This window comes from Adiantum capillus-veneris, chromosome 6 (genome assembly GCF_014529385.1).
Source record: "Adiantum capillus-veneris isolate H3 chromosome 6, ASM1452938v2, whole genome shotgun sequence".
Lineage (NCBI taxonomy): Eukaryota > Viridiplantae > Streptophyta > Polypodiopsida > Polypodiales > Pteridaceae > Adiantum > Adiantum capillus-veneris.
Window position 1 is genome coordinate 55,191,472 of NC_140936.1, and position 26,536 is coordinate 55,218,007.

At 42.3% G+C, this 26,536-nt stretch overlaps 2 protein-coding genes across 2 annotated transcripts in view; both read left to right on the forward strand.

Annotated features, from left to right (window-relative positions):
• ENOC (cytosolic enolase) overlaps nucleotides 1–12,274 on the forward strand; it is an 87,307-nt gene extending 75,033 nt beyond the window's left edge. The window contains exons 7-14 of the mRNA XM_086514288.1: nucleotides 8,474–8,550; nucleotides 10,128–10,231; nucleotides 10,321–10,422; nucleotides 10,652–10,737; nucleotides 10,829–10,915; nucleotides 11,023–11,220; nucleotides 11,935–12,042; nucleotides 12,135–12,274. Of these exons, the coding sequence (XP_086370414.1) occupies nucleotides 8,474–8,550; nucleotides 10,128–10,231; nucleotides 10,321–10,422; nucleotides 10,652–10,737; nucleotides 10,829–10,915; nucleotides 11,023–11,220; nucleotides 11,935–12,006 (726 nt within the window). The 3' untranslated portion in view covers nucleotides 12,007–12,042; nucleotides 12,135–12,274. The remainder of the gene's footprint in view (nucleotides 1–8,473; nucleotides 8,551–10,127; nucleotides 10,232–10,320; nucleotides 10,423–10,651; nucleotides 10,738–10,828; nucleotides 10,916–11,022; nucleotides 11,221–11,934; nucleotides 12,043–12,134) is intronic.
• Nucleotides 12,275–22,615: 10,341 nt separating this feature from the next.
• LOC147455534 (putative cinnamyl alcohol dehydrogenase) lies at nucleotides 22,616–26,536 on the forward strand. Its single transcript, XM_086514289.1, has 6 exons — nucleotides 22,616–22,822; nucleotides 22,988–23,101; nucleotides 24,118–24,348; nucleotides 24,474–24,765; nucleotides 25,589–25,742; nucleotides 26,131–26,536. Exons 1-6 carry the CDS (start codon nucleotides 22,707–22,709, stop codon nucleotides 26,337–26,339), a joined length of 1,116 nt encoding a protein of 371 aa, XP_086370415.1. The 5' UTR covers nucleotides 22,616–22,706; the 3' UTR covers nucleotides 26,340–26,536.

A 26,536-nucleotide genomic window follows, 5' to 3' on the forward strand; every position in this document is an offset into this window, starting at 1 on the left:
TGCCCGGCTGCGCATATACCCTCCCTCTCTACCCATCTACTCAGCTGCTACTCAAGAATGGATGCACACAACTGTGCCAATGTGTGTCCAATGTCACAAACTGATGATGTGGCATGTCCATAAGTTGTCCCAACTTATAGGACACCTACCGATAGGGCCGTAGGGACACTAGACTCAATAAAAAAGAAAAGCGCTGACTGGCTACACGGATCACCGTGATTTGCGTTGAAAGGTTGTACGGACGGCCGGGATTTGCGCCTGTGTTGACGTGGCAGACAATACGGTTTTCCGCGTTTTGCGTTGACCGATGCTGATGTGGCAGGTTGTACAGAATTCTGTAATTTGCATTGACAGCTTTTTGGGCTAGTAGTTTTTGAGTTTGAAGCTTTTGGACTAACTGCTTTTGAGGCTTTGATTTGGGCATCCCTTGTAAATTAATAAGAGCCCCTAGGGCCTCACTTTGCAAAGCATCTGGATAAAGAGTCTGAGAGCAGAGGTCCCTTGGGAGTTGTACTTTGCAATGATCAATGAAAAAGAAATACTGAAAGGGGCACCAGACTTTGGGGCCAATACTTTTGGGCACGGAACTACGCCGGGCCGTGTCGACTCTCTCTCTCTCTCTATTAAAGTTCAGTGATTATGAAGTTTCTGTTCGTGTGTTGCTATTGATATCTCGCTTGGAGTGTCCAAGCCTGTTACAGTGGTATCAGAGCTCAGAAAGATCCAAACTGATACAATCTTGATGGATCTAATCCAATGTCTGGGCACAAAAATAAAAATAAAATGAAGTACTGTGAAAGATTAAAATCATCATCAATGCCCGAGGATGCCCGGCATCGGACGTTGTCCGAGAAAGTATTGCATCGGTCACTGAAGAGCTTCGTCAATATCCGCCTCTGTAAATAGTCGTACTCGGTGTCTCCCATGTCATGCTAGAATAGTCCTGATCCTCTCATGGAGCCTCTGTCGATGTCGTGGTCGCCCTCGTAGATGTGGGCGTCTAGCTCCCCTGAGCTCAATGGCTCTGTCAACTAATATACCTCTAGTATAGGTGGGCTTTGAAGTCTACTGTGAAGCTTGCTCATCTGACTGTCGAGTCCCTTCTCTAAAGAAGTCAGTGATCTCCCTCTGTGAAGGTCTCCCACTGTCTGATCTTCTCAAGAGACTCTCCCTGTGTCTGTGCAGCTCTAGCAAAAACAACTAGAGGCGTCTTTGGTCCTGATATCTCATGACTCTAGACAACAATCCAAAGCCCTCTCTGAATAGACAATGAAAGCGGCCTCGTATCTCATAGTATACCGGACAATGACAAATGTGATGTAACTCTTGTCTCTGGCTCTATATGATGCAACTGACGAATTCTGGCCTCTGCTGGTACTGTCCTAAATCTGGTAGTCTCAATTCTTAACAGATGCGATGATGTGCGCATCTGACCAATAACACATCGTATCCCATGGGATAATTGAGTGTCTATATAGGCCGGTTTGATCACATATCCATCCTCTATTAGTTGGAGAAGATGCTCTCTATAGAAATCCATCTTCGTGCCCAACTCCTGTGTCGGTTGTATCCATGTTATCCTGACGTATGAGTCTAGTGATCTCTGTCCGTGTGAGAGATAGGGAGGGTGCATCCAAGGAGTACTGGAATAGAGGCAATCAATCCATGTGATTGAAACCATGATGTCATCTACCCATACTAGCATGTTGTATCCCCTTGTAGCGCTAGCTTTCGGGATGGCTCAAGGGCTAGCGGAGCATATCTGTCTTTTGGGAGGTCCCATAAACTATGCATGAATGAAACTGATCTAGTAAGTTTTTCGACCACGAGAGGGGGGCAGCTAACTCGGCTTGAATAATCTCATGTGGCTGTCACGAGGCTGTGTCAACCACTATATAGGTTTCTTTCCCTTGATTTTTATTTAATTTTTGGGACCCTCTTGTTGAAATCACAAAAGCCCGGACATTGCATGGCTAGTGTGAAACGGCCATTGGCCGAGAGTTTCACCCGTAGGAGTCAAGGTCAGGCAGCATGGTTGGGCTGATCGGCACTGGAATCTTGTAAGGATTCTAGTTGCTAATCCTTTATTAATTACTTAAACTCATGATTAAGACTTAAGAAACTTGAATTGTACTCAAAAAAGACTTAGAAGACTCTATGTTGATTGATTGAATGTGTGGTACAAGGGCTCCTTATATTGGAGACGAAGAGACACAAACGAAAAGACACGTCTCTTGGTGAAGAGACATGACTTTAGACGTAAAGACACATCCTTTTGGCGAAGAGCTGCAACCATTGGGCGAAGAGTCGCACCCGCAGAGCGAAGGGGTGTGACCAGTCGTCGAAGGAGTGTGGCTTTTGGCGAAGAGGCACGTCCCTTTGGGCGAAGGGGTGTGACCATCCAAGCGCAAGGGTCCTCCTTGGCATGGCACTTCACGTATCTGCAACTAAGAGTAGATGTAATACTGTTAACATAGTCACAATGGTGACATTCCCTCGCATTTAAAATGAGAGCCCGTGTCAAAGAAATGACTTCTGATGTTGATAGAACTCTAGAAAAGCATTGAATCAGTCTTTGAGTTATCTGAATCCTTTGTCTTGAACTTTTGCTTGTTGCGAAACCTTTTTGCTTTGACTGCTAAATCCCATATCATTGCAATATTCAAGACTTTTTAGAGGAATCAGGCATAATTACGTTGACTACAACAAGAGATTGATCTTCAAAATCCTTCATGCGATGTAAGACTTTTGGTTCAAAATTTTTCAGTAACTGGAAAATATTTGGGGAAGAGGAAATCTTCTCAAGGTACTCTTTAGATGGGGTATCTTCAACTTTATGAATCATGGAGAGGATTTTGGCTTGAGACTGTAATTATCTTCCAATAGTGAATCCCAAAATTCTTCAGAAACTGCGACTTCATGACTTGCAATTGGCATATCATCATCCAACAAAGAATCAAAGAAAGCATAGTCGTCTTCAGACTGAGAATCTGCAACTATGTCCTTATCTTTGTGGCCTATCCTCTTCCAATTCGCTGAGGATATTCTTGGAATCCCCCTTTGGACTTGCAAAACCATATGGGAAAAGTACCGGTCGATATAAGTATATGATAATGTGGCTAATGGACTAAGACAATTTGTATCAAGCCCGTTCAGGTAATGCTTTCGGACATAACCTTTTATACCATATATATATATATATAGAGAATAAAGAACGTGTAGTCTTTCCATTTCACAAGAATCAACAATCCTCTGCGAGTAGAAAACCTGTATCGGTATCCAGACATGCAAGCTGTGCAAGAGGTATCGACCCTCTCTAGCTATAAAGTGTCACGATTGTGACTATGTTGCAGTATTACATACACTCCTAGTTGCAGATACGCAAAGTGCCATGCCAAGGAGAACCCTTACGCTTGGATGTGCAAGAGGTATCGACCCCCTCTAGCTATAAAGTGTCACGATTGTGACTATGTTGCAGTATTACATACACTCCTAGTTGCAGATATGCAAAGTGCCATGCCAAGGAGAACCCTTACGCTTGGATGGTCATGACCCTTCGCTCAAGAGACGTGCCTCTTCGCCAAAAGCCACACTCCTTCGACGACTGGTCACACCCCTTCACTCTACGGGTGCGACTCTTCGCCCAATGGTTGCAGCTCTTCGCCGAAACGATGTGTCTTTACGTCTATAGTCATGTCTCTTTACCAGGAGACATGTCTTTTTATTTGTGTCTCTTCGTCTCCTATATAAGGAGCTTATTGTACTCAGTTTCAAGCAGTCATTCAATCAATCAAACACGGAGTCTTTTGAGTCTTGTTTCTGAGTACAGTTCAAGTTTCTTAAGTCTTACTCATGAGTTTAAGTACTTAATTAAGGATTAGTACCTAGAATCCTTACAGTGGTATCAGAGCAAAATTTTTCCCGGGACCCAAAGGTTGTGAGCCTCTCATCCTCGCTGCTACCCTATCCTCCCTTCTCCCCCTTACCGGAGTTGTATGGAAGCCGACGTTCGGTGGTACCCAATGAGGACGAGTTGTCCGATGAGGTAATTCTATTTTCCCCCTATCTGTAACACATAAATTATACCGACATCGGGTGGCATGGCGTACCCACAAAGTGTGCGGGAATTAAGTGCTGGAGAACGATTCACGCACCTCTTCGGCGGGATGTGTCTCTTCGTCCCGGGTCCATGCCCCTTGATGTGAGCGGACACCACCTCTTGTGGCTGGCTGCAACTTGCACCTCTTCGCTGGTACAATTTTTCCCCAAGGAACATACCCTCCTGGCGTCTCCATAGCGTGCAGCGTTTCCTTTCGGAGCGGCAGCGTTTCAACATTTTAATTCTTATGCTCGGAAATTTTTACGGTGGCAGCCAGCCTCAGTTTCGCTTTGCAGATTACCTTATTAAAGCTTAAAAAAATTGGCCAGCCAACTGGCTACTGTGTGGACACCAAAGGTTGAATTAAAAAAAAAAAACCAAAACCCACGTTGCATCATGAAACTCTTGCGTAGCCACTGTCCTGTACCTGTACCCGAGTAGCAAACTCTTGCGTAACCACTACATTGACCTATACCTGATGGCTACTATTGGCTGCTGCCCATGCGCTAGAGTGCCCTTCATCTATTGCAGCGCACAAACTTACCTTGTGCTCACCCCTTGTTGGCATCGTACGAACATGCTCGTGCTGATGCATCTGTAGTGCAGCCTCTCACAATGGCTCCAATAACCACATTCAGCCAGCAAGCCCTCTTGTTCGCACTCAAACGCTCGCGAGATTCTCTCAGTACAGTGCAGTGTATGTGCAATGCACGATCTTCTTGAGGAGACCCTGCTAGAAATAGACTCTGGTCCTGCTCCTCAGATCCATTACCAGCACCAGATGCAAACCCCATCTACCAGGAGTGGTGGGTATGTGACATATCGTCACGCCACACAGTTTCAGTTACTCTTGCTGAGCAATCACATGGCCAGATCACAAGATGGCAACGACCATATTATGCCGGAGGATCCGATAGCAGTTTTAAAAGAGCAGATGACGGCCCTCCAACAGGCTACCTCTATTGGCCTTACATCAATGGCCACACACTTGGACGTGCTTCAAGGTCATTCTTCTTCGTGCTCCACAAGGCCTACACAATCAATTTCCTCATCGGCAGATTCAATGGTCGACCAGGAAGAACCGCTCAAATCAAAGGTTCCTCAGTCCAAATTTTCTCACCCAAAGCATGGTTTCTAGGCACAGTACCTTCGTGCGAGCAGCAAAAGTCTCAGCATGAATATTCTTGGATTTGTTACAGTTCTAAGCAACCAACTTCTTATTGGAATCGTCAGCAGTAGAAGCAACAATATGAAGCTTCCAAAGGATCATCAGCAATATCAAGATGGGCTTACTTAGTGGCACATATAACCAACCCTAGTCGAGTACTCGGTCATGAATGCGGCGACGCCGGACAAGTTCCCCCTCGCGAGCCATGCCCTACATTTAAGTCTTTCTTATCTGATGGTGGTACAATTGAAGATTTATTGATCCTTTCCTTGTTCAAGAGGATTCTTCAGAGGTCTAAGAGGCAACAATTCCCTCAACCTCCCCCTTCTCAATTGGAAGCCTTAATACCCACTGAAACAGCTGAAGATTCAAAAGATTCCGGTTCTTGTGTGACAACGGACAAGCATAGGACCCCTTCTATGGCCGTGATCCAGGCAGAGAAAGTCGCCTCATCACCGTCCTTGCAAAATAAAGTCTTTGTCTCTCTATAGATACCAAATGCAGGGGTGAATGATAATCCTTCAAAGTTCAAGACTCCATTCCTTGCCTTCAACGATACAAAAGATAAATCAGATGTAGACTCCTGCAGCATGACTTTAGTCACTGCAATTGAATCTTCGGACCCAACTTGTTCCACAGATAAACCTTTACAGATGGATATACCTCCAAACACTACTCTTCTGAATCTACGACATCCCTTCAAGAGGATTTTACTACTCCAGACATACCAATGGAATACCTTGTAGATTTTCAACCAATGGTCATCACTCAACAGAAAACTCAAGTGAGTTTACCAATAATTTCACTCGAAGCAAATAAAGATTCAATCTTTTCTTGGACAAAGCTTGAAGTTACAAATGACTTTGACAAAGGCACTTATCAAGTTGCAGATATGATTAGTTTTCAGTTTGGCAAAATAGTCATAGTCAATAACAGTGCCATGACATGGGCCTTAACAGAAAGAGCTTTGAATGCAGAAGCACTACAAAAATATATTTCCTTCTCCCAGAGTTTTCTTCAACTACCCTAGGTTTTATTTAAAGAGGGAGGGAATGTCACGATTGTGACTATGTTGCAATATTACATACACTCCTCGTTGCAGATACGCCAAGTGCCATGCCAAGGAGAACCCCTACGCTTGGATGGTCACGACCCTTCGCTCAAGAGACGTGCCTCTTCGCCAAAAGCCACACTCCTTCGAGGATTGGTCACATCCCTTCACTCTACGGGTGTGACTCTTGGCCCAATGGTTGCAGCTCTTTGTCGAAACGATGTGTCTTTACATCCAAAGTCGTGTCTCTTTACCAGGAGACGCGTCTTTTCATTTGTGTCTCTTTGTCTCCTATATAAGGAGCCTATTGTACTCAGTTTCAAGCAGTCACTCAATCAATCAAACACAGAGTCTTCTGAGTCTTGTTTCTGAGTACAGTTCAAGTTTCTTAAGTCTTAATCATGAGTTTAAGTACTTAATTAAGGATTAGTACCTAGAATCCTTACATAAAGTAACGAGTCACAGGGTCATTGCAGTACCTTCCAGTAAATAGCATCAGTTCATTTGTTCCACTTCAAGATAGGTAACAAGATGATCCTCTTTTGAACAAGAGTCCAGGGCCACCATCCAAGGGATATGTAGAAAACCGGGGGCTAGATGACAAGTTCCTGCTAAATCCACATCACATCACCACCTGACACCAAGTGGCAAGACTCATTACCTTCCCAAGAGAACAAGTATAAGTATATAGACCTCATCCTACCATCTCCAACAACACATCCATGTGAGAAGACCATGCAAACTCAATACAAGTTGTAACCACCATGTCTCCCTCGTTGTGTAGCATAAACTCTCTACTGTCCATCTCCGACATGTCAAGTCGATCTGAAGTCACGAGAGAATATCACTGTAGATAATGCAAACCTGGCTCCAAGGCTGCAAGCAACCTCCCGTGGAAAGGGGACTCCAAACTCCTCTGCAAGCGCGGATATACCTGCTAAAATCGATCCAAAAGCAGCCCCCTCTTCCACAAAAAACACTCTAGCTGGCTGGCGGAAATCAGCGAAGGTACCTGGCACAAAACGTGGCACAGGAGGGGTTCTTGTCTTCAGAATGCAGCCCCAATCTCATCCAACTCGTCGCTGAAAAAATAGTAGCACTCTTCCATCGCCTACTGGCTGAGATACACACGCTCTCAAGCGTTCTTCACAATAAAATTGAAGCAGAGCACCGCCAGCCCCCTCCCAATGCAAAAATGTAGATTGGAGAGACTTCTTTGTGACGAAAACGCAGCGACAAGTTGCCCTTCTGCAGGCTAAAAAGTTGCAGTCCAATCAGCCCTTCACACGCTCCCAAACCAGTAGGTGTTGACAAGCCCAGGCTCTGATACCATGTCAAAGTGCAAGTGAAAGGTGTGGTAACATGGGAGCATGGGGGGGGGGGGGGAGAGAGAGGAGAAGAGGAGGGATAAAAATGCTAGAGACAGAAGATGGAGAGAGAGAGAGTGGGACAAGCCCTGCACATACGAGAGGATACAAGGCTCCACAAAACTATGCCAGAATAGGGGTAATCCCCTTCCCTATATAGGGGGACTACATAATCTGCCCGACCTCCCTTACAATACCCCACCACCCATAAATCAGAACATGGAGAGTCACAACAGGTGGCCAAACCGGACTAAATCTGGAAAATCCCAATGGATGCCTCGAACCTAGAAAAGCCTCACAAGGCCACCGCGCACGCACACATGCACGGAGGTTGTTTTTGTTGTGTGGCGACAGGGAACATGAGCTCTCTGGTGACAAACTATTTATTGTGTTGGGCTTCTGCACACTTACCTCCAGTAGCTCCCACCTTGTTTAACCTGGCATGTAAAATTAATACTTGTAAATCAACAAGTTTCCCCAGTGGCTTCACTCTCTATGGTTTCATGGTCTCTCTCGTGTTGACTCCCTGCTCCCTTTTCTCCCTCTTAATTTATGGTCCTCTTTTTAATGTTTAACATGTGTTGCGAGTAATGGATTCTATTTTGTTGTCTTTGATCGACCAGTGTTTTCTTAATTAGTGCGAACAAGTCATAATCCTTGCGTATTATTATTAGTTTATTCTGTAATTGTTCTGATCTCTCTTTTGCTGTCCGATTGTGTGTGAAGTTTTCTGATTCTATGTGGTAAGCTGTGTCGCACATGAAAAAGTTTGCAATTTTTCTGAGCAGGCGGTAATAAAGGAGAAGTATGGTATAGATGCTTGTAATGTTGGTGATGAAGGGGGATTTGCTCCGAACATATCCAGGCATGTCCTACTTGGCATCTTATAATACTTGTTTCTTCGGAGCAAAGCTTGTGGATGTAAACAAGTGAAATGCACTGTAACATCATAAATTCTTCGATTTTTAAGTAATCAGAAATGCTGGAGCTCCTGTTGACTTTGGAAAGTGGTATGTATGTGTGCAATATACGTTTGTGCATATATGACGAGGTTGCGGATTACAAGAATGACTTTATTAGGGTGCATGTGTGTGCAGTGCTTGTGCTCTTGGGGGGTTCACTATATGTAAAACTTATGTATGCGTGCGTTCAAGGACTATTTATAAACCCTTAACTATGAAATTTTTACCAATAAAAGGGACCCTTTTCCTATCCATTGTGTTAAAAAAAAATTCAAGATAATTTTTCCAGCATCCTTCTGCATGTGAAAATTTGAGAAAATAGAGAATCCATACTATTGAACTCACGTGATAAGCATTTTTTTCTTGTAGTGACCCCCCCAAGCTTGTGCCACATGTGCACAAGCTGGTAATGTTCCTTTGTTTTGGATACTTCAGCTACTCACAACATTGGCTTTGTGTGTATATGCTCTTGGTCATGTTTATCATGTATGCTGTTTTTGTTGCTGGTGTGGGGTATGGTTTAGAATTCACACCTCACAAGTTCCCTCCTGACTCAACATGCCATTTGATGAATTGCTCATGTAATGTGGTCTCGTTCATTGCACTTACCATTCTGGAAAATTGGCTTGATCTCGTGGGGGAGTGGTTTCTGTGCTGAAAAATTATGACCAAATTGCTGGTGGTGGTATAATGGATGAATCGGATAGTTGTAGGTGTTTTTACACCAATCAAGCAAATAGCTATTAAGAACTTGGGCTGACTTTCCATAGGCCCGTATTATTTCCTCATGTAAGTATGGGGTGGCCTCCAGACTTTGGCCATTTCACAGATGGTGTTATGACCAGAAGATATTTCCAATATTCTGTGCAACTGTGCTTGTGTGTCAGCTGATGCACCTGAATGGGGCTCTCTGATGGTATGACAACGTGCTCTGGCGTTGAAGTCTCGTACAAGCATAGTCACAAGGAAACGGGAATGGGAACGTTGTGTGGAACAGATGACCCTTTGGAATGGGAACGGAAAGCTTGAGTAAAGGGAGCGGCATTGGGAACACCAGATTATTGCATAAATGTGTCTAAAATTTTTCTTTTAATGTTTCCAAATGATTGACAAAGAGGTATACTAAAGCAAAAACCTCAAAAGATCTCAATAGTGATCATAACAATGCCTGTGTTTTTGTTCACAAATATTGTTTACACAATCTCTCAAATCATTTTGGAATGGGACCAGGAACATCTCTATGGAACGTCTTCCCCCATTCCAAGAGCTTGGAACGGCATTCCCCAGAATCTTTGCATAGGACTGTAGTACACTAAGTCTTTTGTAGGGATTTTACTTTAGACAGGATGCTGCTAACTCGAGTGATACAAACTTAGACCTATTGATGATTTGTGCTATTGTAGCCCTGAAATATGACAACTATGAGACAAACTGAAATGCGAAAATTCTTAGCTCATTGGAGTTTGAATCACTTCTACAGTTCTAGAGAGGGGTTGGACCTGATCATGGAAGCTATTGACAAGGCAGGATACACTGGAAAAGTCAAGATTGGAATTGATGTTGCAGCCAGTGAATTTTTTATGGGTTAGATGCTTGTATCAAACGTTTTCAATTTTCTTGCAAGAAACGCATAGTTTTTCTGTAAGCTAGTTACTGCTTGTGAACTTGACCAGACGATAAGAAATACGATCTGGATTTCAAGACACCAAACAACACTGGTGGGTCCAAAAAGACTGGAGTGGAGATGATTAACCTCTACAAGGAGCTTTGCACAGGTGAGCCTGAGTGGTTGATGGTAAATGAACTTGTCTGTTCTTACCTATGTCTAGTTAGATTTTCGCATTGTAACAGTTGTACTTTTGCTCCATACCCTGGCTCCATCTGAACTATTGACTTTAATGTGAAGAGATGCATTGTTGATGCATGTCACGTATCATGTCAGTTCTAATGATATCAGCTGTGGGGATACTAAAGACTCTCAATGGAACTTTTGCATGCCCATAGATTACCCTATTGTCACAATTGAAGATCCATTTGATCAGGACGATTGGGATAATACAAAAGCTTTTACGTCATTGGGTGCTTGCCAGGTTTGTTTCTTGCTATCTTCAATCCTATCTTAAGAGCGGTATTGTACTATCTGTTAATGCTTTGGGCTTTTATCCCTTTATAAACTGGAAGGTGGTTGGCGATGACTTGCTTGTGACGAATCCAAAAAGAGTCATGAAAGCCATTGAACAGAAAACATGCAATGCACTCCTTTTGAAGGTAAAAATAGCATACTTGAGACGATCCCTGTTTTGTGACGAGTAAAATGCTTACCTGTTTCGAAGAACTCTTAACATCATGGGTTTCTGGACCTTGTGTGGGCTCAGGTGAATCAAATTGGGACTGTTACAGAAGCCATTGAGGCTGTTAAAATGGCTAAAGATGCAAACTGGGGAGTCATGGCATCACACAGAAGTGGCGAGACAGAGGATTCTTTCATAGCAGATTTAGCTGTTGGACTAGCTACTGGGCAAATCAAGACTGGAGCTCCATGCAGAAGTGAACGCCTTGCTAAATATAATCAGGTGCAAATCCTCTCTCGTTTTTTGAGCGAGTATCCCTCTCTGTTTTCTTGTGATTTTGCAACAGCTGTTCACATGGCTTTCTAAAATTGTCCCGAATTAGCGTCTCCTCGAGCCCAATGAGTTAGTGCCTCGTAAACACATGGTTGTGAGTTCAAGCTCTCTTGGGCTCCCATGGTATGGGCAACTATGTGCACTTGATGTGTCAACATTGCAGGAGTATGTTTTTGTAATCCACCCAGCCAGGGCATATCTGTGGCTCTTACCCAGTGGTACGGGGCACACTCTGGGAGGGGAGACATCCTTATGGATGCCTGGGTTGTAAGTGCAAATCTCAGGAAGAAAACGACCCTCCAAATGTCTTTTCTTAGGCTAACTCATAGATGCACTTCAAGGTGCATTCAGGTAAGTTATCTATCTACAGATTTAGATGCCTCGCTAACTCTACACTTCAGTACTATTGGTCATCGTGAGGTACATGGTAACAAGTTTTGGGACATGAAAGTTGGACATAACATGGAGTTGGTTTGGGGTTTCACATATAAAACAAAGCCTGCATTGACATTGCAGCGTATTTATTGAGTGATTTTTTTTGAGAGTTTCTGACAGAAAGATCTTCAGACACATCTGTGCTGCAGGTGTATCTCAGGCATTCATGGTATGTTCATATGCCTGCAGCATGTTCTAATTACAAAACTGGACATGCGGTTTTTGCAGCTTCTACGGATCGAGGAGGCTCTTGGTGAGAATGCATTATATGCAGGAGAGAAGTGGAGGCCCACTGAGTAGCTGTGCAATCCCTTCTTACAGGGAATTTTGAGCAAGGTGACATAATACATTTTTCAAGCTTTGGAAGTTGCTTGCGCCAGAATTCGCGTCATTCGATGTCAAAATGTAAGCTTTGTTTGCTTCAACAGGTAATTCAAGCCCAAAGGAAAGTCCTTGATTCACGTGGTTTCGTATCTGGATCCCGCTGCAAATTTTAGAGATCAATTCTTTGTGAAGTCTGTAGTGTAGCATTTGCGATCCTTCGGAGTTTCTGTATTATAAAGCAGAGCACAAACCATTTTCTGCAGTGATCGTAGGTGATAGCAGACACCACTTCAAGGTGTACATGATTATTGTCAAGAATCAACAGGCAAATTGCCACAAGTTTAGATAATATAGTACGATCCCCCCCTCCCTTCCCCCACACCCCCAGCCTTCTTTTTCCTCCTTCCCCGGTCTGCAAAACAAAATAAAGCCACCAGCACAAAAGCAACACAGCCCCTCATTTTTGGTGGTTCCATAATGTAAGCCTCAGATATTCTATTGGCTGCTGCACACAGGAATATTCAAGGGGGTTGCACTAGGTAGCAAATTGAATGTCTTTGCTACAATCGTGTGATGTATGTATTGCGATGTGAGTGAAGAGAGAGCACGTGTGTCTGTGTATAGCGCGATCTCACGCTGTCTGGCTCTGTGCGCCGCCCTATCCTGAGCCCTGCAGCCCTAGCGCATTGCCCATCCCTGCGCCCTGCAGCCCCTGCGTTGCACTGTTCGGCGTGCAGTTTGCAGCCAGACCCTTCATCTTGCTTTCCGCTGCTGGGTGATCACTTAGCTCTGTGTGTGGGGGTGTGTGTGCGTGTGTGTATGTGCAGTGTACCCTAGGTTCTTCTGATTTCAGCAGAGTGTGATGTACAGTGTACCCTAGGCTTTCTGAATTCAGCAGAGTGTGTGATTGTGTTCAATGAGTCGAAAAGTTTTTGAAGCCCAAGTACAGCGTGGGGTCTGTGTGTGTGTGCTGCACCCGATTTAGCCTCAGGACTAGGAGAGTGATTTCGTCGTCTGATGGATCCACTCAAACAGTGCATCTACAAACGTCGGAAAGCCTTGGAGAATTTGGCTATGGATCCCTTGGCCCTCATCAAAGAATGTTTACATGAGGATTTTGAAGATGCGCGTCGAGCCTTGGAAGGGCTAGCTCCAGTAATGGAGTGCGCATTCCGGTGCAGGAGCAACAGTTGTTGCTTAATATGCCCTAAATGCGGTGATTCTCTTTTTCCTAGGAAAAATGCCTATTGCTCAAGATGTAGGCCAATGGGTTGATTTCTTGCTGAAGCGGCAAGCAATCCGGGGGGTTTACTTTGGCGCGATAGGATTTTATGAAGTCTTGTTAGCAGACATGGTTGCTAGGGATGCTTTGCTTGAAATGTCTCTTCTCTTCTTCAATACGCAAATGACTCATGTGTTGCCGTGGGCTCTGACCAAGGATTATCAGAGCCTTATTCGTCACAAGTGCCTTGTCTGGGTTGAGGTGGTCGACTTTCCTTGCACTTGGCGTCACTTTCTTACCTTTTTGGCTGCCAGTTGGGCAAAGTCATTTGCCCTCCTAAGCTGGATGCAAACACAAATCGTTTTTCTATTCTGAGGGGTATGGACATTCCCACACCGGCAGACATTTTGGTCGATTCTGGGGATGCAGTGGTTGGAAATCGTCGATTCAAACTCAAATAGGGTAAATTTTCAAACTCTTGCTTCCATTGTGGCAAATTTGGTCATATGTAGTCTCAAAGTCTGGAACGAAATCTGCAACCACCTCCTTCAGTTGTCCCTACCCCTCAACCTGCCTCACCTTCTCTTGAGGTACAAATCAAAGGTGCTTCAACTTCTTCCCCAATAGTTGGGGCGAATAAAGCGAAAGGGAAACAATTACAATTGCTTGCACTTCCTAGTTCTCCAAATGTAAAAGACAAAGGGAAAGAATAGGTTTCAACCTCTTAGGCTTGAATAGTGCCCGAGAGAACCGTTAAAGCCCGTTTTTCGACATCTTCTTGCAACTATGGTGCATTTAAAAGACTTAAGCGAATTGGAAATATAGTCTCCACAGTCTCATATTCATCCGATTTTTTGTGTAAGCCATTTAGGTAAATGCTTATAGAGGGACAACAATGTTGGCAATCAAAATGTTCGTGTTGATTTCATTGAACCTCCCACTCAAGTACATGAACCTAAACTTATTCTTGACTTTCATGGTATAGCTCAAGTGGGGAAACTATAGTGTTCTTCCGAAGCCATATCCCACTTTTGCTTTTGAGGGTAAAAATGCTTCTCCAAGGGGAGAGTAATGTCAGGACAAGGGTAGGACCAGGGGGGTGGCCCTAGGAAAGACCCACTACGCATGTAAGTTTTAGGGGTTTCCTAAAAGCAAGCTAGAAGCCTATAAAAGTGAATGGTTGGGTGGAGAATGGCATATCCTAGTTTCCTTCGGTCTTTCACATATAACCTAAACATAAACAACCAAACCAATGGTCACTTATATATGATAAGAAGGATTAATGTAGAAAAAAGTAAAGGAAGATTTTCAACAAAAATTGACTATTTATGACTGTTTTCTCTAGCTTAGGTGACTACGGCCCACCAAATGTTAAACAATCGGCTCTAATCTTATTGTAGGATTATCGAGAACCTCACATTATTGTCAATAGGAGGGATTTAGTAGACCCAACTAGAGCATGGAGGCAACAAGGATTTGTCAAATCCTTGGAAAATAATATCTATGTAAGCTATAGTCTAATACTCAACTCTCAAATGATCCAAAATCATCAAAGACTAGTCTCTAACTAGAAGTCAACCTCTATATTTGACTTAGCGGAATCAAAATGCAACCAAACTTATATGAATGAGTAAGAAAACTAGGGCATTCAATCATATGGTCTCAAAACCTCTAAACAATGTTCACATGCAAAAATGATATTGTAACATTTTATCAAGTCAAAATGTGCATTTATTGTATGCTGGGGCTTAGGAATGATGAGAGCTATCCTATGCATCTGGTGGTTCATCAATCGGATTTGTAAACCTTGAGATACAACATTGAACACCTCATAGGAACTCATTAACTAACATGAGAAATAGCACGAGCCGTGAAGAACCTTCACAAGTAAAAGAAAAGAGCAGATAAAGCTTGTAGATAGACATAGACAATGTCAAATGATTAGTGGAGTTTTTCTCATTAATCAACTTCAAAAAATAGGTCACAAAAGTGATCTTTATATTTGGTCCTTGGCCGTGAGTGACTCAAGACATAGCAAAATAATTGACATCAAAAGTGATATGTAAAATTGGAAGCTTGTTGTAGTTGGTGGGAACGGTCTTTTATCTACTATAGAGAGATCCTCCCTTGAAACTCTTGAATCCCTTTAGTCGCTCTTAGATCTCTTGCTAGCAATCAAGGTTGAGCATTTGTAATCCATTGTACTTTGCAAACGAGAACTAAATTTTAGGTCTTTAGTCCATAATGTCCAGAGTCTTGTACCAATTTATCTCTTATTCAGTGTCTTATGATCTGAACTTTATTCAATTTAGTGTAGTTGTTGTCAATCTATCATTCAATCATCCGATCATCTGAAGCCTGTTCATATGGTCATCTAAAGTCTTTACATATACATATATAACTCGGTATGTCTATTCAATTACTCTGAACCTAACTCTACAATAGCTATCAAACCCTCAACTCATTCCATTTTGGCAATCACTGTGGTGAGTTAAAGATCTTGGCAAGAACCACTCTCTCAAGTTAGGAATCAGAGTTAGTCAGCTATTCACCATGCCTACCCGAGGAAGGAGAGCCCCTAGAATGTCTGTTGAAGAGTAGGATTATATCAATATGATTTTTGAAGGATCAGAGTAGGAGTGTGATTACATTCGAACATGATTACAAGGAGAGGGGACACAAGCAAACCCATGCATAGAGACTCTGATGCGCATCGAGCTTCTGAACAGTCGGAACATTCACGAAGAAGACATTCAAAGAGAGATAAATGACGCTACTAGTCACATGGTTCTCTCCATTCAACTGACAAGGACAAAGCTAAATTTAATGGTGAGGCCAGTGAGTCACTTAGACATAACAGAGGAGATGAAGATATCCTCTGTGAACTCGACAAGATTTAGCAGGGTAAGGTCTCAGTAAGGAGCTAGGTAGAGAAGATCAAAGAGCTCACTAGGAAATAAGAAAGATATTACGCATGCAAATGGTACTAGATTCGATGAAACTTAATAATTTAGTTCAAAGATCTCTTAAATTTAATATTTTAGTTCAGAGAGCTGCGAAATTGGAGCAATAGGCCAAGAAGGAGAAGGACCGAAAAAGGCATAAAATAGAAGATTCATCATCCAGCTCCAGCAAAGACGAAAGGAGCCTGGATATGGACAATTGAGGAGATGTCTAGACAGATATTTGAGATCTTTTGGGAAATCCTGGTCATAAGGTGAAAATCCAAAGAGCATTGAATTGAGGAGTGTGCCCATTGCACATATTGTAAGGATTTTAGCCATTTATGGAACAATTGCAAGGTCAAGGTACACCACTTTAAGGAAGAGAAAGGCATGTCCCTGATTGCATTGACCAACCCTGACCCAATCAAGTAAGAGAAGGCGGTTGAAAACCCAGATAATGAAGCTGGTACTAGTGGTATGGTTGGCAGAGGCAAATACTAGAACTTTCCGATCGTGGAAGAGGCATAATTGATTTACAAGAAGAAATTTTAGTTGTCACACGTGGAAAGTATGGGGATATTTTAGCTCAATGTCTCGACAATCAAAAAGTTGAAGTACCTGAGGGGAAGATGGCATAGCCAATACCGATGAGAGTAATCACTAGGAGCTCTAGAGTTGCCATCAAAGAGAGAGGAGCGAGTCACTTGATTGAAGCAAAGTGAGGAGAGCGAGCAATGGGAAAAGCAAAGGGCAGTCTAGATGGCTAAAGGTAAGCCAAGGAGGTGGACAAGTGGCAAGTGTAGAGAGTGTTGGCTGATCAGATGAGTTAGGATCTAGACAGCAGGAAGCCAAAAGCACCAGAGTGCTCAAAGGCCAAGTCTATCTAGAATCTTTTACCAGCAACTTCAATAGCCCAAACAACAAGAAGTCTTACTAGTTTTGAGGTGAAGACTCATGAAAAGACAACTGAAATCAGAGAATAGTTTTGGCAAGAAGAATTCAGAGGAGGTTTTGCAAGTCGAGATTGACTTGCAAAGTGTTGATAATACTAGAAATGTTCAGAAAGGAAAATCTAACTTTCCAACAAAGGATCCATGGGTAGGGAAGAGAACAACACAGATGTGGCACTTTGAGGATAGTCATCCAAAAGTTAGATCATCCAGTTCAGAGTTGAGCTCTAGAAATGAACAAGATGAGATCTATGTAAAGGTATGCGAACGGATCCATAAGCTAACTATCCAACCGAATGAAGTCAGAGTGACCTTGCTTGAGGTTTCCAAGTTCATCAAGAAACAACAACACAAGGAATCTGAAGTGATTTTAGTGGCATGATTTGATATTAGGGATCACAAAGTGCTAGTGATCCAATTAGACTACAATTCCAGAAGCTATGGGAACCGCTATTTGGAGTCATTTTGGATAGAGGAACTGGTATATATATATATATATATATATACTAGGCAAGCATATCAAATAGAAATTGGGATGACTAAAATGAAGCCTACACCATTCAGAATTAGAATGGCAGGTTAGACCATAGTGCAAGCTAGTGGTCTACTACAGAATTTACAAATAAAGGTCAGATCTGAGAAGTTTAAAACCAGCTTTTTGGTAATGGATGTGCAAGGTGCCTACAACATGTTTATGGGAAAACCTTGGTGGCAAAGTGCAAGGGTCGTGCACAATTATGCAGGCCAAACACTCACTATACCAGGACATCACCGAAGAATCCAGGTACAGGCACACAACACCGGACAGGTACAGGCACACAACACCGGAAGCTAGAAGAGGGCAATGAGGTTGAAGAACTTTGCAAAAATAATAGCACTAAAAGGATAGAGAGGATGCTAGCCTCAATGTATATTTCCCATTGTCAAGATAGATCTAGATGTCGTATTGTTGGATCAGAAAAGTGTGCAAGAATAGCGAGAACAATACCAGAGAGTTTTACTGAATGAAACTAAGGGAAGAAACTAATTAATCTAGACAATACAACTTCAGAGGACACAATGAACCAAACACCTAAGGTAGCATCATGTGAGAATATACATGGAAGCACCATATTAAATCGTGTTGAAGCCGAACATAAACATTGGAATATCCGTTCACGAAAACAAAGCAGTCAGGCACCATCTAAAAGAGATGTTGAATTGGCTAGCTTAAACACATCTAATAATGAAAATATGAAAATCAATATTAGCATGAAACCAGTGCTCCACCAGCCAAATTGGATGTCATTGTCCGTGTGCATCTTGATGCGTCTACCATGGTGATGGGTGTTATTTTAGCTCAACTAGAATGACAAACTGATTACCTTACTCAGTGTACCTTTCCATTCGGAGATTCAGTAAGGCAGAGCAAGGGTATATAACTACAACAAGGAAGGCATTGGGGAATCATTTTCAGTGCTACAAAATTCAAACACTACTTGTTGGGAAAGTTATTTCACTTCTATGTAGATAATCAAGCTCTGTTGTATCTAATAAACAAGGTCATCATCTAGGGAAGATTGGTCAGATGGATGATGTTTTTACTGGAGTTTAAATTTAAAATTTTTCATGATCTTGGTAAGACTCATCATGGCACATACTTCGTGTCCAAAGGCATTGAAGGTGTCTCATCAACTTCATTGAGAGATGAGCCAATAGATGCTAAATTATTTCAGATGACGACTATTGAAGAACCTAATCTAGAATGACTTCTTGCAATATGGAGGTATACGAGAGAACTAATTGTAGTCCAAATAAGAAGGTGCTCATTCTCAAAAGTTTGAAGTTTAATATTATTATTAGATCTTGGTATTGATTAGGTATCGATGGAGTCTTAAGGAGGTGTGTACCTATACGAGAAAGAATACAGGTCATTACTAAAGCCCACACTGAGAGTTTAAGAGGACACTTTTCCATTGATATCATTTATAAGAAAATTCTATAGGATGGTTTATGGTGGCAGAGTATGATGCTAGATGCTTGAGATTCTTGCGAGACATGTGACATTTGTGAGAGAATGGGTAGAACTACTACAATAGATATAGCACCACAAACCACTATTCAGCCCTTAGAAATATTTTATGAAGTGGGGACTAGATTTTATGGGGCCTTTCAAGAAAGTCGCACCCAAAAAGAACAAGTCATAGTTATGGAACCATGCTATGTTAGTAAATGGATGGAAGCTAAGGCACTCCCCAACAATACTGCCAAGTCCATAGCCTTGTTTATATATGAACATATCATATGTCAGTATGGCTATCCTTTGGAAATAGTCTCAGATCAAGGAACTCATTTCATCAATGATAGTATTCTTAAGATATTCTCTATCAAGCATAAAAAATCAGCATTATATTATCCCAAATGCAATGGAAAGACTAAAAACATTAACAGGACCATAAAGACGGGCCTACTAGCTACAATTTTCTAGAAGGAGCCCCACAATTGGGATGAAAAGCTTCAGAGTGCACTATGAGCATATCCAACAGCCTACAAGATAGCTACTAGAATGAAACAATTCATAATGGTGTATGGTACAGAGGCTATTGTCCATTGGAGTTTGCAATTCCTAGTCTCAAAGTTGCAACAAAAAATAATCTAGATTATAACACTAACCTGAAAAAGAGACTGGGTGATTTGCTGAAATTGGACGAGATGAGAGAGAGAGAGAGAGAGAGAGAGAGAGAGAGAGAGAGAGAGCAATGTTGGACGAAGAGGTAGTGCAACAATATGGGAAATACTGGCATGATAGTAAGTTAACAAACCCAATCTGAAGATTACATAATCTGGACCATATGAGTTCAACTGGGTATTTTTGAATGGTATAGTTAGATTGAAAGATTTTGTTTATAATGGATCAAAGATCAAAATCCGCTCTCTGTGGCGTTCTTCTCCTTTCAATTGCCGTCAAGAAGTCTTCAAAACCTTCTCTCTGATGGTCGTCAAAAGCTCTCAAAAGCTCTCTTTAATTGCCTTGCTTCACTGAGTCGACGGAGAGAAAGAACGCGAGCTTAGTCAAGAGATAGAGATAGGTCTCTCACCTTAGTCGCGAGAGAGATTGAGAGAGCTCCCCCCCCCCATGCCTTCTTCTTCCCTACTCTCACACCACGAGCTCTCCTCTTCATGCCTTGCAAAACCACGGGCTTTCTCTCTTTGCTCTGATTTTATTAGAGAGTACAAAGCAACTCCAACAATGTCGATAGCCGTACCAATCCCGGTTTTAGTTGATAACCATAGCATAATAACTATGCAGCTTTTGGAGACAAACCCTTCCCTTCTCCTTCTTCTTGCTCTATCAAACCACGGGCTTCATGTCTCTCATCTCTAAAGCCACGCTTCTCCTTTTCTCTTCATGCCTTCCTTGCTTAGTCGAGGGAGATAGAGAGAGATCTCCTCGTTCCCCCTCTCTCCTTGCCCTTCACGTTTTTCTTCATGCCTTGCAAAAGAAACTTCTTAAATTAGCCCTCCTAACTTAACAACGACGGCGCCGTCATTGTGGGAACAACCACCGCTGACGTGGAAGCTCCAACATTGAGTTGCCTAAAATCCATTGATAATGGTGCCGAAATTAGGTGCCCCAGCTTGCTGATGAGCTTTCATTTCATGGTCGCCAACGTTCGAGCTTCACACAAGCTGCTATAGCTCTCTCCCTCCCTACGTACCTGGTTCGCTGCCAATGCCACCATTTTTCTTTCCTTTTTCTCTTCACACATTTAAGCCTTGGGCCCCCCCTTGGACATCCATTTGCACTTCGGGTCATGGGCAGCCATTGTTTGGCTTCATAAAGGCACCAACTTTTTGCATATATATATCAGCCAAGGCATTGCTCATTTTCAACAGCCCCTAACTGACAATATCCTTGTGAAATGTGTTGCCCATTTTAGTGTCTTGGATGGTGCCACATGCCCTCAAGATGCAAGTATAGGTGGTTGCATTTGACAAAAGGCCTTCCCTTTGCATTCGATTAACATTGCCCACAAAAACCCTGCCACAACCATAATGTACATATCCTGTAATCAACGATTTCCAGTAAACGACACTTTGAGTAGAGTTCATCAATAACTCTATGTGCTTCCGTAAGGGCACCACAATTGATTACATATCAACCATGTCAATGCCAGAACATCGTATTAGGAATACTTATCGGCCAAAGCATTGCCAAAGCACCATATTTGGCATACATGTCAACATTGAGCTTACTTGTTATCAAGCCTTGACCACTACTCAATAAACTTATAGTCCTCAAATAAACCTAATTTGCATCCTTTAGTTCTTTTTCTTATCATGGAAGCGGAGCGGCACTACATCGTATCTCTTCCACGCCTGCAATGGGAATTTGCAAGCGATAGTGTACACTTGTCCAACTTTGCAGGTACACTAAGAGTGTCAATTTGAAAAAATTCTCAGAAAGCAATTTTGGAAGGCTCTTTTTAAGGAGATTGATCCATATCTTTTTCTTGCTTTTATCTCCTCTTTTTCAAAGCAACAATTTATGTCCATACTTCTACAAGCGATTAATCACACGACATATTTTATGGCAAGCTTTGGGGAATTCTCTTTTCATAGAGATGATTTGGTGTTCTCTGTTGAGCAATAGCACAGAGACGAGTAGCTTGATCCACATAAGGGTGATTCCCACAATAGACCAAAGATCTGTTAAGGTTACTTGTGTAGAGGTGCTCTTTCTCATGACATTTATGGAAATACTTTTTTTGCATACAAAACTATGTCTCTTTGATCTTTGCAGGATCCATGCGAGGATGCGTGCAAAAAAGAAAACCAGTGGTGGTGGACTCAAATGTGTCTAGTCTTTGTGTGCCAATCTAAGTGTCTGATCTTAGCATCTAACTGTTTACGTGCGAAAACTACTCAAAAACTGTGTCAATTCACCACATATCAAGCAAAGAATTATTTTACTATGCTTACATGCACTCTCTAGCTTGTTGATTGGCAGATTAATGATGTACGAGTTTATGCTCAATTACATGTAGCTTTGTTGGCAAAAATTGCGCTTTCAAGGGTGAACATGTTCGCCAAAAAAGCAATGATGAGGTTATCTATAACATGATTGTAGGCGGAGAGATGGGAGTGGGTTATGCTTGTGCTTCACTTCCCCTCAAGAATTGCCATGGTCCTTGTCCAAGGATATTTCGCTTTAGTACTCTCTCTAGAGAAGAATCAAACATCAAACATTCCACTAAAGGGACAGTTTTAGTGCTTTTGGTGAAGGTGGGATACAAAATCTTTTTAATCGAAAAGGTTGGGTGGGAGCTTGTTCGGCAAGCGGGTTTCAATGATGGAGAGAGAGAGAGAGAGAGAGAGAGAGAGGGAGGGGTGGCAGTGGGTGGGCGTCGGTAGCGCAGCTTTTTCACAAGACAAAGTCACACACAGGCTTTTGCGTCTATTTCTTGAGTTGGCGTCGCCCCCCCCCCCCCCCCCCCCCCCCTCTCTCTCTCTCTCTCTCTCTCTCTCTCACTCTCTCTCACACACACACACACACACACACACACACACACAGGCAGGATGGGGAGCATGGAAGAGGAGTGCAAGGGAGAGGCGGTGGCTGGCGGGATGAAGGCGCGTGCATGGGCAGCCAAGGACAAAACAGGCTCCTTGGAGCCCTTCGATCTCCAGCTCAGGTCAGCTCATGACCACTTGTAGTGACAGAAAAGCTGTGGTAGAGATGGAAATGTGCAGTGGTAGTGTGTGTGTGTGTGTGTGTGTGTGTGTGAGTGAGAGAGAGAGAGAGAGATGAAAATGTGTAACACGAGTGTGTGTGTGTGTGTGTGTGTGCACGGGTGCAGGGCGATAGGGGCGGAGGATGTGGTGGTGGAGGTGCTCTTCTGCGGCATTTGCCACACCGACTTGCACCAGCTCCGTGACGACTATGGCTCCTCTCGCTACCCCATGGTCGCTGGGTACTCTCTCTCTCAGTCATTCATAACAGGTCTTGAGTTCAACACTGGTCGGATAAATTCTTGAGACGTTCTTTTCTCTCTTCTTCTTCTTCTCTGTTCAGACCCTGCTGGCAATTCACTTTTGCATTGTATCATATAACACATGTAAAAACAAGGCGTCTGGAGACAGACGTTGGCACTGTCTTTCTCTCCAATTTGAGGAGAGAGAGAGAGAGAGACTATAGTCTACACAGAAGAAAATTTTCTTGAATCTTCTTCAAGAAAATTTGAAGGGTGTTCCTTGTACACGGGTTGAAACTCCCTTGGCATACACCCTTCTTTTCTACCAAAAAGCAGTGCAAGTGAAATTGAAGAGCTTTTTATTTATTATTCATCTCTAAAAATTTTGACATTAAGATTTTTCAAGTTTTTAGGACAAGCCTTTCTATTGTAATCAAGCATTATCAATGCACCTCCCCATTGTGCATCAGTTGGATCCGTGGCTTAAATATTACTAAACACAAAGGATTAGAAAGAGAGAACCGTTGAGCGAGAGGGGGGTTACGGTAGGATTTGACCAATATTTGTGCTTTTCTTTAGGATTTGTTTCTCTTAGTGTGAAGGTTAAAATTTCCATGAGTGTGTCATTAGAAGAATTTTCTCTTCTAGAGGAATCTATACTATTATAAAAGAGGAAGGGGTTTTCATTATATTGACAAGATATTCGATTAACAGATGGGGCTCTCAAGAGTTCCAAGAGTCTTCTAAGGCCTTATGTAGGCCAAAATAGCCACCTTATCGTGTAGGTACATGTGTGTGTTCAATGTGATAGAAGGATTTCCATTCTCCTCTCCTTGCTAAACACACACACACACACGCGCGCGCGTACGTATGAGAAGAGATTTTATATATATATATATATATATATATATATATATGCGTCAAGAAAATAATTACATCAATCTATATTTTCTTCGCATTTTCTTTTTTTGATTCAAAAATGTATCTAAAGCATGTTACTCTATCATATGATATAGGCATGAAGTCACAGGGTTGGTATATGATATGGGAGATGAAGCAAAGCATGTGTTCTCCAAGGGAGATCGAGTTGGCGTTGGGTGCATTGTGGGCTCGTGTGGTGATTGCAGTGCTTGCGGGGAAGGCATTGAGCAATATTGTAAACAAAAGAAATGGACCTACAATGACGTGTACTATGATGGAAATCCAACCCAAGGAGGCTTTTCTGATTACATGGTAGTAAATTACAGGTAAATTTAGGAAGTGAATGTCTAGAGGATGTTTGCCCTTAAGATGTGGTTCAAATAGAGTCGATCAAGAGTTCGTAGTTTCTTCAAGATGCAAATTTGATGTGATTTTCATTGGAATTGTGTAGGTTTGTGGTGCATATTCCAAAAAATCTCCCATTGGATGCGGCAGCACCTCTATTATGTGCGGGAATAACAGTGTATAGCCCCATGAAATTTTATGGCATGGATAGTGCATCCAAAGGGAAGACATGTGGTGTGATGGGATTAGGTGGAGTTGGTCATATGGTTGTGAAGTTTGCAAAGGCTTTTGGTCTTCATGTTACTGTTATAAGCTCTTCACCCTCAAAAGAAAGAGAAGCGTGTGAGGTGTTGGGGGCCGATGCCTTTCTTCTTAGTTCAGATGACCTCAAAATGAAGGTGTTTCCTTTCATAATGCTTGATGCACCTTTTGTTAATGTTAAAGATTCTAATTAAAGTAAACAAATAGGGTTATAGTTATATGCACTCTAATATAATTCAAATGAATATTGTGGATCACATTAGATGTTTTTTTCTCCTTTAAACATAATTTTTCCCAATTTATATTTATTTGCATCTTAGTCACTGTGAGCCCCAGTATGCCCATAGGAACCAAACATGCAAGCTGCGTAAGTAAGGTTAGTCGAGGGTGTTGGCCCTCCTTCGATGTAGTCTTTTTCAAGATAATCTTGTGCAAAGGATATGGCACTGTGTATCCGTTTGTGCTTAATGCAAGCTCAACTAAGCATTTGTTTTAAAAAGAACACATAAAACCATTTGGGTCATATATATCATAATCAAACATGATATAACTAGGCCTAAAACACATGTTGAACCAAGGCACCCAATGATGATATTGTTATTTTGTCGATATGGGCCTCGATGTAGCGCCTAGATCTTGTAGATTCAAGGAGCTCCTTCATCTTGTGAAATCAAGTTTTCTTGTAGCAATTCATGATGCTTTTGCAGCTAGAGAACCTTCCTTCTTGTTGTGTATGTGAATGGTTATAACCAGCTAATATATGACTTTTTGGCAAACATGCCCTAGTGGAGAAGGGAGAAAGGTGTAAAAATTATTTTTGTGACCTGTTTAATTAGCAAATGGGTCTCTTCATTAAAGGGCCACATTTTGTTTTACAATGCCTAAGAATTGAGGCTTCACCTTGTTTTATGTAGTGTACTATGATGGTTTTACAAGTTGTGCTCACTTTGTTTATTGCAGGCAGCAGAGCAAACATTGGATTTCATTATAGATACGATACCTAGTGTGCACCCTCTTGAGCCCTATCTTGATCTGCTAAAGGTGAATGGAAAGCTCGTGATGGTTGGAGTTGTCCCAGGGCCGATGCAATTTGTCACACCCATGCTCATCCTAGGTCAGTATCTTCATCCTTTGGCTAAGCAACTTAAATTCAATGTAGCTGCCTTCCTCTCACAAGAAGTTTTGGACCAAATTCTCACAACAATTCCCACATATTGACTTACCTCAACATCAGGAGCTTCTCTGAGGGAGGCACCGCATACCTAGCTAGGTACGATTGGGGGACAGGGGACCACCGGTCCGGTGGGGGGGCCGGTGGTCCCCTACCCCCAATCGTAGCTAGCTAGGTATGCACCACCGGGCCGGTGGTCCCCTGCCCCCCAATCGTACGTAGCTAGGTATGCGGTGCCTCTCTCACAGAAGCTCATGATGTTATGCATTGTATGAAGACTCTGGTTTCCTACATGAGAAAAATTTTGAATCTTCTTGTGTCTTTTTGGCAGGAAGGAGGAGCATTGGAGGAAGCTTTATAGGTGGAATCCAAGAAATGCAAGAGATGTTGAACTTGGTAGCTGAAAAGGATATCAGGTGTATGATTGAGGTTGTTCCGATAGACTATATAAATAAGGCCCTTGAAAGACTCGAGAAAAACGATGTTAGGTATCGATTCGTTGTAGACATGACTGGCAAGGCATTTGAGGAGGAAGGCTAAATGCTTTCATAAACACCAAGTGTGGATTATGGTCTTATCATACCATAGGATCTTCTTGTATTAAATTCATGTGCAATTCTAGGCATGCAAACCTATAAGCACACTCCCAAAACCTTTGAAAAGCTCGTAAACTAATGCTTAAATAATCTTGAATGTACAACGTTGTATATATTTTATTGATTTCTACTCTTAAGATT

Coding starts and splice junctions, on each gene's coding strand:
- LOC147455534 (XM_086514289.1), top strand. CDS start 22,707: ATGGGGAGCATGGAAGAGGAGTGCAAGGGAGAGGCGGTGGCTGGCGGG. Junction 23,102..24,117: donor CGCTACCCCATGGTCGCTGG/GTACTCTCTCTC, acceptor CATATGATATAG/GCATGAAGTCACAGGGTTGG. Junction 24,349..24,473: donor TACATGGTAGTAAATTACAG/GTAAATTTAGGA, acceptor GGAATTGTGTAG/GTTTGTGGTGCATATTCCAA.